At 40.3% G+C, this 14021-nt stretch overlaps 1 protein-coding gene across 1 annotated transcript; it reads right to left on the bottom strand.

Annotated features, from left to right (window-relative positions):
• Positions 1–991: 991 nt before the first annotated feature.
• On the bottom strand, positions 992–2114 carry LOC139446175 (beta-1,3-galactosyltransferase 1-like). The gene has a single exon (XM_071227479.1). The coding sequence runs from the start codon at positions 2057–2059 to the stop codon at positions 1004–1006; it is 1056 nt and encodes a 351-aa protein (XP_071083580.1). The 5' UTR covers positions 2060–2114; the 3' UTR covers positions 992–1003.
• Positions 2115–14021: the final 11907 nt, after the last annotated feature.

Genomic DNA, 14021 nt, shown 5'->3' with positions numbered 1-14021 from the left:
AGGGTCGGCCCTGAGGTCTTCCAGAACATCGGTCCAGGGAGAGGCAATGGTGTCACAGCAATTCGATACATTGATCAAGTCAGTAGACCACACGCCATACCTACTTTTGGCACGTCGCCGCAACCACGAGTTTCAGCATGATAACGCCCGTGCCCACACACAACAAAAGTCTTCCTCCAGCAGAATTGCATCAGAACCATGTAGTGGCCTGCCCTCAGTCCCGATTTATATCCCATTTAGCACCTGTGGGACGAGATTCAAAGACGGCAGAATAACGTCCGATCAAGGCCGACAACTGCAGATGAACTGCGTCAGGCGTTCTTCAGAGTGTGGGCTCAAGTGTCTATGGCCTTCATCAACCGCCTCATCCATTCCATGTATCGATGCACATGGCAGACACACGAGATACTGACTTGTGATTAGTGTCGTGTTTCACTTTAAGAACATTTGACACTTAAATTGCAACCTAGATGATCAGTTTTGCCAAGTTTCATCTTTTTAATATGTCTCAAAGTATGTTTACAGTGTTTGGACAAATAAGGTTTCTCATATATCTATCCATGGTGACGTTTCTTTTGCGGTTCAGTATATATGCATATGGTACACTTCCAACGTTGGTCACTTGGACCTCGGATTACACTTCCATTACCGAGTATGTATAAATCTGGAAAATACTGTCCCTTCGTGTGGTGATTCGATTTGAAAATGATTATATGAAGCAACATTCTTTCGACATCATACCCTGTATTCATATCTGTTTTTCTATTGCATTATAGATCGGTTTTAATGACACAAAACAATTAGCATACATACTATCGGTCCACCGTTTCCCCAAGATTCCTGATGATGCTAAGGATTTATTGTCTGTCTTATGAAATTTTGAAGAATCTAAGGTATTACGAGTTTTTGAGAAAACCACGGTTGTCGATTTCCTTCCCAGTGAGAAGAAACGCAATACTCTTTTTATCATAAAATATTTTCCAACGAGTGAGCCACAGCACATCTAGGTTGAACAGCACTCAAACTTGACCTTTTCCCATAAAGAGGCTGACGTTTTGAAATCATGGAAAAAGAGGACATCATTTACTGAACTTTCATAGTCATTGTCTGAAAAACCTGCTTTGGCAGATTTGTGTGTTTCAAGCAACTGTGTGTGACCAATTCCAGCCTTGTGTGCAAGAATACCTGTGACGTAAACATCATCTATCCAATAGAATCGCATATTTTCAGACGCTTTCGTCAACCTTTTTGCTTCATCCACTGATAAAATATAAGCCATACCTTCACAGTAAGTGGGGAAAAATTCGAAAGGATATTCCTCCCTACTGGTAATCCATTTCCCTTCTTTTCGAAATGGCCGACCAGTTTGTAAAACTGTGCAGTACAAACTGTTGTGCAAGTGTCCAGTAGTTAGCGAAAAGTTTACCAATTTGAAAATATTGACAAACACATCATCGTCAACTTTGACAATAGTTCTCACGTCATGACATTGAGTAGTTACCCAATGAAGAGCCATTACATGTTTATACGTTAAGTTCTTGTAACTGTCTTTAAAATTCCCTTGAACAATGTCCCCAAACAATATGGACTCTTGGACAATTTCTTGTTGAATGTTGTTTCGTTCTCCCATCATGAACACACACACAACTGGCGTATTTCTAAACGTGGTCACTGATCCCCATGTGTTGCGTATAACACTTCGTTTCTCAACATTGCTGGGATCAGAATGTACAACAATCAAAACACCGATAGAAACATTGAGACACTGTCTCGAATTCAAACCAAACACGAAGCTATGTTTGTTCAACAGTTTGTCCAATTGATTATCGTTCTTGATAATGAACCAAGTCATGATCAGATTCAGCAGTTTCTTGAAATAAAGGCCCATGAATTTATTCTTTCCATGTGACTCTTTTTTTACTGTGCCAAGGCTACTGTTGTTACTGGCTTCATTCCTGTCCCGGGGGATCCACAGAAGAAAAGCATAGAAGCAGGTCAGAAGTACTGTTGCCAGAAGTACCTTCTTTCTTCTATGTCTGCTGCATGGTGTCAACTTCATCACGCTGTTGTCATCTTCATCATAGTTTTGTAATATTCATCATAGTGTTGTCATATTCATCATAGTATTGCCATCTTCATCATAGTGTTGTAATATTCATCATAGTGTTGTCATATTCATCATAGTATTGCCATCTTCATCATGGTGTTGTCGTCTTCATCATGGTGTTGCCAAATTCATCATAGTGTTGCCATCTTCATCATGGTGTTGTCATCTTCATCATGGTGTTGTAATATTCATCATAGTGTTGCCATCTTCATCATGGTGTTGTCATCTTCATCATAGTGTTGTAATATTCATCATAGTGTTGTCATATTCATCATGGTATTGCCATCTTCATCATAGTGTTGTCATCTTCATCATGGTGTTGCCAAATTCATCATAGTGTTGCCATCTTCATCATAGTGTTGCCATCTTCATCATGGTGTTGTCATCTTCATCATAGTGTTGCCATTTTCATCAACGTATTGTCGTCTTTATCATTGTGTCGTCTTCTTCATTTGATCTGCAAAAACAAGAATAGAAATGTCAGACAACAGCAAATGTATGTATTTGAACCAACAACATGTTATCTACAATTGTTTGAACAGAAATAACAGATGAAGTAATGAGTACTATGTCAGAAAGCCTTTTGTGCCCAAATGTCTATTATTTCGTTTCGTTATTCAATTCCACTTATGTTATACTCGATCTCGTTTTCTTTACCCTTTTCTTATTTCCATATGTACCAAAATGGCAGCCTCCAGCCAGGAGTGTTGACCATGTGCTTGACCAACAGAAATACAGTCTTTTGTGTCTAAAACAGCCTTGGTGTCCTATATCCATCACGAACCGCCCAGCCCTCTCCCGTGCATCCAAGTTAATACATAGCGTCATAATCGATATTGTAATGACTCCTCGGGGCAGCTTACCCTATCTAATTTCATAGAGACCAAGTTTCTTGTTTTTGCGCTCAAGGCACTTTTTATGGTGCTTAACCTACAAAGAAATCGGCACCACAGATCCTGGTTACTAAGGATCCTAAGCTATTTTCAATGAACCTCAACATTCCAATCCTACTTATGTGTCATCCGAGAAACATCTTGTTATCGTAAACATGTTTTAATGCCAAGTTCAAATATTTATAACGCTGAATTAGATCAATCTACTATCCTTGTACTGTATGTTTACTTCCACGAACTACAATACTACTGTTACTGCCATTCCGCAATGTTTTACACTCTCTGTGATCAGCAGACTATGGAACAGGTACCAACAAACCTAACACGAACGACTCCGTTCAGAACGCCCCAGGGCATCTCTAACAGTAAAGGGTCGATTAATCCGAAACCAGGCCTACGAAATCGAGCTCAAACGGCGAATCAATAGCCGCAAACTTTCATCGGGCTACTTGAGTACGAGTTACGGGTCAGACGATTTGAAATCGTCTTCATGCAGCTCATCTCTATGCTCGACGGCCACGTGTTGTGACGCCCTTCACAAATCGTCACATTGCCATCCAACGTCAATGGTGTACACAACGTCGAAACTGTTGATCGTCACTGGTCACGTATTTCGTTTTCAGATGAGTCCCAATTTACTTGACAGGCGTGAAAAACTGTACACATGATATTGTTATGCTCAAATATGTTTCATAATTTTTTTAATATGGTATCCTCAAATAGGTTTCATAAATTGTTTTTGAATGTTACTCTGTATAAATGATCAAACTGTGTATGTATCAACTGGGTCTCGTCGCTATATGGCTGAAAAAATGCCGATGTTATCTCACTTACTGATAGGCGTGACCGTGTGCTGCGACGTCGAAATGAATGTCAAGTCAATGTCAACCTGAGACGTCATGACAGATTTACTGAATCGGTTATGGTGTGGGGTGCCATCACTATGGCTGAGCAAACTCCACTCCATATTTTGTAAGGTTTGAATATCCGGATTTGAAGTGGTCTTCAGCAACACGTGCTTGTCGTAAAAGGCGACTAAACTAGTCCTAAGAGGCGACTAACGGGATTTTATGGTCAGACTCGCTGACTCGGGTGATGCATGTCATCGTATTCCAATTGCATGGTTCGATGCTCACGATTATTTTCAAACCGCCGTCATATAAATGGAATACTGTTTTAGTTAAGTGCGGAGTTAAACAACAAACAAAGAAACAAAAATTGCATAGGGGCAAATAGGATGTATACTCTAGAGCTATGTTATATGCATCGATAGTACATGTAATCCTGTTTCTTACCTTCAATTGTTCTATCTCACTATTCATGTTCATGTTTCACCAGAAGTTCTAAAGTTGTCAGACAACGGTTATCTATCTCCCGGATGGTAAATGCTTGACTAAAAACAACAGCAATGGTTGCATGAGTGACAGAGCGATGCCTTTCATTTTGCCGTCTTTGATATGTAAATAACTTCCACGTTTCAGTGACTTTGTGATTGACTTAACGTTTGTATGTGGTCTTAAAGTGCACGAACGCTGAAGCAGCTAATTGATACACTTGAGCTTAAAATCATACACATTTTGTCAGCTGTCTACCGTGTGTGCGTGTGTGTGTGTGAGAGTGCGTGTGTGCGTGTGTGTGTGTGTTTGTGTGAGTGTGTGTGTGAGAGAGAGAGAAAGAGCGTGTGTGTGTGAGAGCGTGTGTGTTTGTGTGAGAGAGAGCGTGTGTGTATGTGTGTGTGTGTGAGCGTGTGTGTGTGTGTGTGTGTGTGTGTGTGTGTGTGTGTGTGTGTGTGTGTGTGTGTGTGTGTGTGTGTGTGTGTGTGTGTGTGTGTGTGTGTGTGTGTGTGTGTGTGTGTGTGTGTGTGTGTGTGTGAGAGAGAGCGTGTGTGCGCGGTATTCCCGAGCATGTATGTCTGTGAATTATATATGTATTTTCACTTTTTGGTGTCTGTAGGTGTGGTTTGTGTGCCTGTGTGGTGTCAGTGTGTTTGTTAAGAAGAACGGTTTTTTGTGTGCCTCTGGTGGAAACTGTGAAGAGGGCCGCATTGTCGTTCTCAAACCACACTCTACTCAAGCCAAAACCATTTGATGCAATAACTGGTTTCGTATTCTTAGTACGTAAACACAAACAATCAAATTAAAATCAGATCTTAGTTCTCGCTATCGCTAAACAAAGATCTGAGGACATCCCATTACGGGTCACGTCAGAACGACCTTTCGCGAATTTTGACCGACCAATGAAATAACTGACAAGAAATCAGAAGGCAACTACCTCGAGCTTTAGGACACTAGTTTCAAACTGGCGACTACGCTTCGAAACATATTTTGACGTATTCTCGATTAAAAATGGCTTATAGATGGCATTGATTGTATGGATATAATCATAAAACATGTAACTGTCGTTCGGAATACCCCGTGTTAAATATATCGTGGTTGCATGATTAGAAAACACATTCCGACTTTCACTTTCATGATCTGGTAAGCGACGCTCTGATTGGTTGGATGAAAGGTCGTTCTGACGTGACCCCTAATGGAATGTCATCAGATCTTCTTTTAGCGATAGCGAGAACTAAGATCTGATTTTAATGAGATTGTAAACACAAACGTCTTACAACTAGCAAAAAATCCAATTAAGCTGCGTATTTGCGTAAAATAGGCAAACAAAATACACCTAAACCCAATCAATGTTGAGTTGCCTGGGTACAGATAATCATGAAGAAATTCGATAACTCAACATACTCAAGTATACATGAGCATACATCAAGTATCTACTGCACATCTCGCTTATTGTATAACTGTTAGGGGCGGTGGGGTAGCCTTATGGTTGAAGCGTTGGCTGGTCTCGCCGAAGACCCGGGTTCATTTCCCACATGGGTACAATGCTTGAAGGTCCTTTTCCGGTGTCCCCTGCTGTGATATTGCTGGAATACTGCTAGAAACGGCGTACAACCATACATACATATATATCACTGTTATGAGGTCATGACCATATGCTAATTAGGTACCATAGCAGAGACGTTTTGTTTGTTTGTTGTTTAACGCCGCACTTAGCAATATTCCATCTATATGACAGCCGTCTGTTAATAATCGAGTCATCATGAGCATCGATCCATGCAATTGGGATACGATGAAATTCATCAACCAAGTCAGCGAGCCTGACCATCCTATCCCGTTATTCGCCTCTTTCGACAAGACCCGTGAAGATCCGGGGTAGAATAGGTCTTCGGCAACACATCCTTGCCGTACAATTCGACTATGCTTGTCGTGAGAGGCGACTAACGGGATCGTGTGGTCAGTCTCACTGACTTGGTTGATACATGTCATCGTAGCTTAATTGCATAGATCGATGCTCATGGTGTCAACCACTGGAATATCTTGTCCAGACTCGATTATTTACAGACCGCCATCATATAGGTGGAATGTTGCCGAGTGCGGCGTTTTCCTATCGGAAATGTCACAGACGTGGCGAGAAAAAAATTGGGCGCAAATCAAAGGACAGGTTGCATTTACTCAAATGTGTTTAGCTTTTCGAACTTAACAAATAACGGAATACAATTCATTACGTTGTGACACTGTCGTGTATTACATGTTCAAATACGATTAAGTGATGTTTTGGAGCTTTGATCTTAAAACATGAACGAAGGACTTGGACTGCCGACTTAAAGCCATGTACACGGTGTTTACAGAGTGTCTTGTTTTGTGGCAACCATTCATAAAATGGCACGTGTGCTCTATCCCTTGGGTTGATTGATAGTAAATATTGATGCCTCCCCGGAAAAGGGTATTTAAAACAATGGCGGCTTGACAATAAGGGATCATGTACTGTCATTTGCTAACGAGAAGCAGTCTTTGGTTCGTTAATGAGTCCTTTCATATGCAGACATGAATACTTCAAAGGCGGTGTCATTATATGAAAGGACACAGGTGGCCCAGTCGTCTAAGGCACCGGAATTTCTTGCACAGAGTTGCGTCCCTTAGGCGTGGCAGAATCCTATGATTGCTGGCTCGACTCTTACATTCGCCCTGATTATTTTTCCAGGTGTGACAGAACCATACCTGTGCTCGTGTCAAACGTCTAAAATCTGCATCCCTTCAGAATTCCCATCTCATCAAAACTATTAAACTCATTCATTCACTCACTCGCTTGATGGATTTGTTTGTCGTTTAACGCCACACTCAGCAATATTCCAGCTATATGACGGCAGTCTGTAAATAATCAAGTCTGGACCAGACAATCCAGTGATTGACATCATGCGCATTATTTACAGACCAGCGTCACATAGCGGGAATATTACATGATAGCGTACTCTGAGAATTGTCACAAACACATGCAAATGCAAGTCACGTGTTCACCTGAAAATATACAGGAACATATGGTACAAGTCAAAATATGGAATTGCATCGGACATCGTTTGATCATACAGCCTTGTGGGTAGTATTTTGTTTGAAATTGTATGCATACATTTAAATAGAAGACATATGAGGCGGTATCACTGATCTCCTTTAATTCTGAGCTCAGGGGGTTAAATGAGTGGAAGAGAATTTGCTATTTGATCATTATTGAACGACATAAGATCATTGATATACGAAAACACGTCAAGGCCTCTGGGAAGTTTGAAGTTTGAATTGCAGGAAGAATACTTTTAGATTTAATTTCTGAGGAGGTATTCCCATTCAAATCCTCATTTCAAAACGCTTCTAAGAACATCAGAATCATGGCACAGAGAAATACCAGTATTCCAACTGTATGGCATTTAAAGAATCGAATCTGGACCAGACAAACCACTGAGTGACGGGCAATCAGCCAATCCACTCATCTTGACCATGCGATCCTTTCAGTCTCTTACAACAATGTTAGGTTGAAAGGGATCGCAATCCCTACGAGGTCAGAAATGTATGCAGGTTAACTAGGTGGTCGATACTTCAGACATGCATTATGTTCTGACACACTAGTGTATCAGCGTAGCATGTCCATCGAACTCAACAAGTGTATCGATCATTCCTCTGGCCTGCTGATACCAAATACCGGGTGTTTGGGGGCCCGTGTCTGGGAAAATTCAAGATCAATATTCACCTAGAGTTGTAGTCAGACTTGGAGTTTATGTTTCAGCAATGACCTCGCCTCGGGTATTAGTTTACTTTAATGAAACACGTTATGGAAGAGCAAGTCACCGATCGTTTGACTTGGTTGATGAGATCTACAATGACCTACACAATGTAGTTAATGGGCTGGCGCCGCCGAACCCTCTGCAGTCTGCTATCAGATACATAAATAATATGCACGCGACAGACAACATTGAAACGACCTGTTAACGCCGCTTCTGTCCACTGGTTATATCATTTTGGTGAACCAAGAATGTGGGAATAGTTTTGACAAGCAAAGGCAAACCGGATCTTGGCTAGTAAAGGACACAATTCTGCACATCAAATTATGGCGCATTAACCGCTGTGACAAACGTGAACCTTCCCCCACCCCACCCCCCATCCCCCCACCCCCCAAGAGTTACACTAATTGTTCCCAATGTAATGGAATTGTTCAGCCGAAACATAGACGTTAATGGTGGATACTCACTTTGATTGAAAGGAAGAGAAACGCACCTGTCTCTTCTGCTACAAACAGCATTTCCAATGATAGAAGAGAGGAGCTGTATGCAGGTTTTACTATAAATGGTCTGGATGTGAGTTGAAACCCCCGTTAGTCTTCACCCAATGATTGCTCCGTGTCTATATATAATCTTAATTTGGGTCTTGGATTAACTCACTTTACCTTGCCTTGGTGCAGACACCAGATGGTAACTCACTTCACCTTACCTTTGTGCAGACACCAGAGTTCTAACTCACTTCCCCTCGACTTGGTGAAGACACCATATTGTAACTCACTTTACAGAGGTATAGACTGGATTACCACAACACCTCAACAGATGCAGACACTACACCATGGAACAGGTCATGCATTATATATCCAGTAGATACGTCGTTACAATGAAGTCACAACATATACTGAACGTTTCCCATCTTGTTGACGCAGCTGCAGACATGCGCTGCCATTACATAAACATACTGATGACATGTTTCACCTTCTGTAATGTGCAAAAAGATTGTTCAGGTGCAAGTCAGGTGTGTGTCTGTAGAGCGCATTCTGGTTATTACAGTCACGAGGAAAGCTTTTATCTTTACACATAAAGACAAAAACAAGTCTTGAAATTAATGGTTTTGATGTAGAATGACAATTTAGTATCGACATGTGTCCTGTCTTTTTGCCTGCTTTGCCGAGACGGGTCATGAGGTCCTCCTTGGATGTCAGTTTGCAGACATTTAGCAGCATTTTTGCAGCGTGAGTTGGTGATTGAGTGAGTATGGTTTTACGCTGCTTTTAGCAATATTCCAATAAGATCAGGGCAGGGGACACCAGAAATGAGCTTCACACATTGTACTATTGTATAGAATCGAACTCGGCGAGACGAGTGAACGATTTAACCTCACAACCACCCAACCTCCCAAAATGGCAACTAGAATGACAAGGGGCAAAACAATTGTTGAAGCCACTGAACACTGTGGTAATACGGTACTCTTCACTCTGGAGAAAATAGTGAATGAGTGAGTGAGGTGAGTTGAAATTGGGTTTAACGACGTGTACGTGTATGTGTTTGCGTGACTGCTTGTACAAGTCCGGACTGATGCCGATTTATAGTGCTAGCTCACTGAGATACCATGCCGCAGGTTAACATGAATACCCCACTCAGACACAGTACACTGACTAAGAGCCGACCAGTCCTTGATTTAGCCCCTTAATGCCAAGCAAGAGAGGGTAACAACAAGTACCATCTTTTAACGTATTTTGGTATGACGCGGCAAGGTTTCGAAGCCCGGACCTTCCGCTAACGGGGGTGAAGCTCTCCCTGAATGAGTGAGTGAGTTAACACGACTGTAAGTCTTCTTATATAAAAACACGAAGCACGCATTGTTGGTTTTAATGTATCCTTTTCACGCACATATTTCTCTTCATCCATTAAACAACCCGTGGATATCCGGGGTAGAATAGGTCTTCGGCAACCCATGCTTGCTGTAAGAGACGATTATGCTAGTTGTGAGAGGCGACTAACGGGATCGGGTGATCAGACTCACTGCCTTGCTTGATGCATGTCATCGTATCCCAAATGCATGGATCTTTGCTCATAATATCAATCACTGGGTGGTGGCCTGGTCCAGACTCGATTATTTACAGACCGCCGTCATATAGCTGGAATATTGCTGAGTGCGGTGTTAAACAAAAAAAACAAGTGAACAAACAAAACCATAAAGTAATACAATATCAAAATGATCTCATATAGTCCAGGTACATTGAATGATGACTTCTGTGTCAGGTTAAATTTTTATCCTTGTTTCAAATATGAGAAGAAAAAAATAAAGACATCTAATTCATTTTGTTTTTATTTTTTTATGACAAGCTTAGAAATGTTCTATTACATAACGTCTACGCCATACCAATTTTCGCATTGGTATTCCCTGATTTTAAGTAGCAATGCAGAGTTTAAGGTCGATGCAAAGTTTAATTTATAGCAGGGCAAACGTATATACATGTACTAAGAACGGGAGGAATTCTACGAATTGTTTTACTATATTTCTCTCCTCCTCTTTGATTTCCCTATTCTTCCATGTTGTCCGAACATACTGTACATATATTCGTAGAGGGTCTAGTTTATCATGATGCATTTCATATAATCGTAGAGGGTCTAGTTTATCGTGATGCATTTCATAAAATCGTAGAGGGTCTAGTTTATCGAGATGCATTTCATATAATCGTAGAGGGTCTAGTTCATCGTGATGCATTTCATCATTGAAAACACTGTGGAATCATTGGAGGGACGTTGTCGCGTTTATATTACATATTCAATAGGTAATCTTTTCCTTTAAAGCACAATTCCCATACTGAAACTCAACCGACCTTTGCATTTTCTCGAATCTATACTCGTATTCTAATTACTTACCTTTTTACTATGACCGGTCCTGCTTGGTGCTTCTAGTCGCCTTCAGCGCACGGTGGTACTTACACAAATATGTCTGTGGTCAGAGATGCAGCATGTAATACCGTGTCACCTATAAACTCTCAGATCAGGATTAGTAAACACATGATGAATGGATGGTCCATTGGCTAAACTGACTCAAACTGAATTTGAATAGTAAGAAGATCCATTGTGTAAAAACAATATCAGGGCAACGATTTCACAATGTTGAAACTACAAGAAAGGGAGCTATAACAGCCGAACAGGTGTTCACAACTGGTTATTGTTCTGAACACTATTCTATCCTTGACAAAGGAATCATAAGCCATTCAGAAAGTGATACGCTTTTATTATTTAACTTTATTCATTAGTCATGTAATGCTGATTGAAATACGGCAAACAAATATATAATTCACACAGTAACCACACTATGAAGTACCAGTAATGTGATGGATGAGTCACGGAAGAGTTAACATGTGTGACAGGATCCTAATGTACACATGGGACAGCGGCCTATCGATGGCAGAATTGTCGATGTTTGTGATAGTTTTATGATAAATCTATATGCTGACAATTTGCGGACATCAGATGTTTCCTGTTCAAGTTATTCAGACCATCGCCAGAGATATAATTCTAAAGACTTGATTTTGAAGATTTCTTGCCCCTCAGTAGGAAACCATTGGAGCTGTTTGTTTGTTTGTTTGTTTGTTTTATTTCGTGTTTCTTGTTTAACGCCGCACTCAGCAATATTCCAGCTAAATGACAGCGGTCTGCAAATGATCGATTCTGGACCAGACAATCCAGTCATTATTATCATAAGCATCGATCCACGCAACTGGGATACGATGACAAGCACTCTGACCGCCCGATCCCAATTAGATTTGACCTCTTAAACAAATTGGGTCATCATCAAGATTGGAAAATTTCAGCTTCACTGCATCATTTCTGTCTCGGGTGATGATGCAAAAATATAATATAAAACGTAAACCACAAGAGAATATTATCTGACAAAAACAGATTCTATTGGGCATAAAAGGCCAAATAGCAGTGAAAACTATAGGAATGGATCACCGAAAATCAGTGGTCATGCCAGGTGTTCGCGAAAAGGGCATTTTTTTCAGAGAATGCATTTGCAAAGAATTTAGGAGTATGGTCCAAATATAGGATAATTCAAGTTCACAAAATAAACTTTGCAAAACATTCTCTTAATTATCATGTCTCATTGAAAGCTTGATTGGTTCAGTGATGTCTTAGGAGAAGATGTCAGACCAGATGGGCTAATCATGTCATAGAGCATCGATCTACGCGTACATTATTGGGATACGATGACATGCATCTACTAAGACAGCAAGCCTGACAAACTGATCCCGTTAGTCGCCTCTTACGACAAGCATGGGTTGCTGAAGACCAATTACAACGACGATCGTCACTGGTTTATTGGGAATGTGTTGTTGAAAGAAATCAAATGACGCCAGTCACATTTGCTGATGAATGGGTCTACAAAGAGTCAGAGACTACAGTATCGACTACTAAGTATAGTCCTTGATACTGCTTTCAAAAAATAAATGGCCAAACCAGAAATAGACTGCACTTAAACTACCTTAAACTAAAGTAACATTCTCAAACAACATTCATTTCCCTAAATGTCCCTCAATATTTCAAATTTTAAGAACCACCAACTGTTCATTTTTCTATACGAAAACTATTTCTAACTAAAACTATTAGGAAAACGTTGCAGAACGTGGACTTGGCAGCTCCATGATACTGCCACCAACCTGTTGGTCACATAATAACAAGTGACTTCTCTGACAATAACAACCTTCGTCAGTTTATGAAAATCTGGACCAGAATATCGTGAACCACTTGCAGCTAATTGGGATCACCATCATTAGTTATGCAGTGCAAGCGTTTGCAAAAACAGGGCCAATAGAGAAGATACATTTTTGAATGGGTCGGTTAAGTCAGTGTGTGTTGTCGTCTCTGGTAGAATGCGATGAAAAGTGAAAACAGAATTTGTAATAAACCCATTCTGTATCTGTCGGTTAAATTTAAGGCCAGGCTGTCCAACAGGAAAGATCTTTTGTAGTTGTTCCCACTGACATGGACAAAATAACATAACAATTATATGTAAGCATCACGACATCATTGTTTGAAAAATAAAAATAAATGGTATAAGTGACCTATCAAATATTGCAACAACATATAAAATATTGCCACATATAAGGCCGATTTGTTAACTGAGGAAAAATAAAAACACGGGCATTAGTACCATCAACTTTTGGCTTGACCATAAATCCTGTACAAAGTTCAATTAATATAGTAGTACAAAAAGAAAGAAATACATTACTTGATCCAGCAATTGCTCCACCAAATCCCTGTCTCAAAGGTTAACCACAATCCTAAATACAATCAGGTGAGGACTTGGGGATGGGCATTCTCAAAAACTCAAATGATTTGCTTTAGTTATTACAATCTCAGAAAAAAAAACAAGTTTAGTTATGTCAAACCATTTTATTTTTTAAACTTTGCACACCATTATCTCAGACGACAAACTTGGAGGAAAACTTCATTCCTTGACCCATGAGGCTTTTGTTACTAAACGCGGTGACTATAGATATAGTTCCATCTTCAAAGATTCAGGATAATTTGTCAATAGCAATGCCATGGGCACCATTACCACTTGTGATCTTCACCTTTTAATTCGAGTTAAATCCATACAGCTCCAGCCTTTTGTGGAGGAGATCAGACAACCCTCTTACACTGGTACAGGTCACTGATCTGCTCTAAACTTGAGTACGGATCCATCGTCTATGGTGGAGCCTGTAAAAGTAATTTACAAAAAGCTTAATACTATCCACCATCGACTTTTTTGTCTGTTCATAGTCTATATGTGGAGTCGAGTGAGCCTTCCCTTAAACAACGCCGTCTGAAATATCATTACAATACATCACTAAACTATATTCTAATCCGTCAAATTAAGCTTTTGATTGCGTATTTAATCCTCTACGAAGATATTTAC

This window comes from Haliotis cracherodii, unplaced genomic scaffold, assembly GCF_022045235.1.
Source record: "Haliotis cracherodii isolate W230 unplaced genomic scaffold, xgHalCrac1.p SCAF_6, whole genome shotgun sequence".
NCBI classification, from domain to species: Eukaryota; Metazoa; Mollusca; class Gastropoda; order Lepetellida; family Haliotidae; genus Haliotis; species Haliotis cracherodii.
This window is presented reverse-complemented; position numbering and strand designations above follow the sequence as displayed.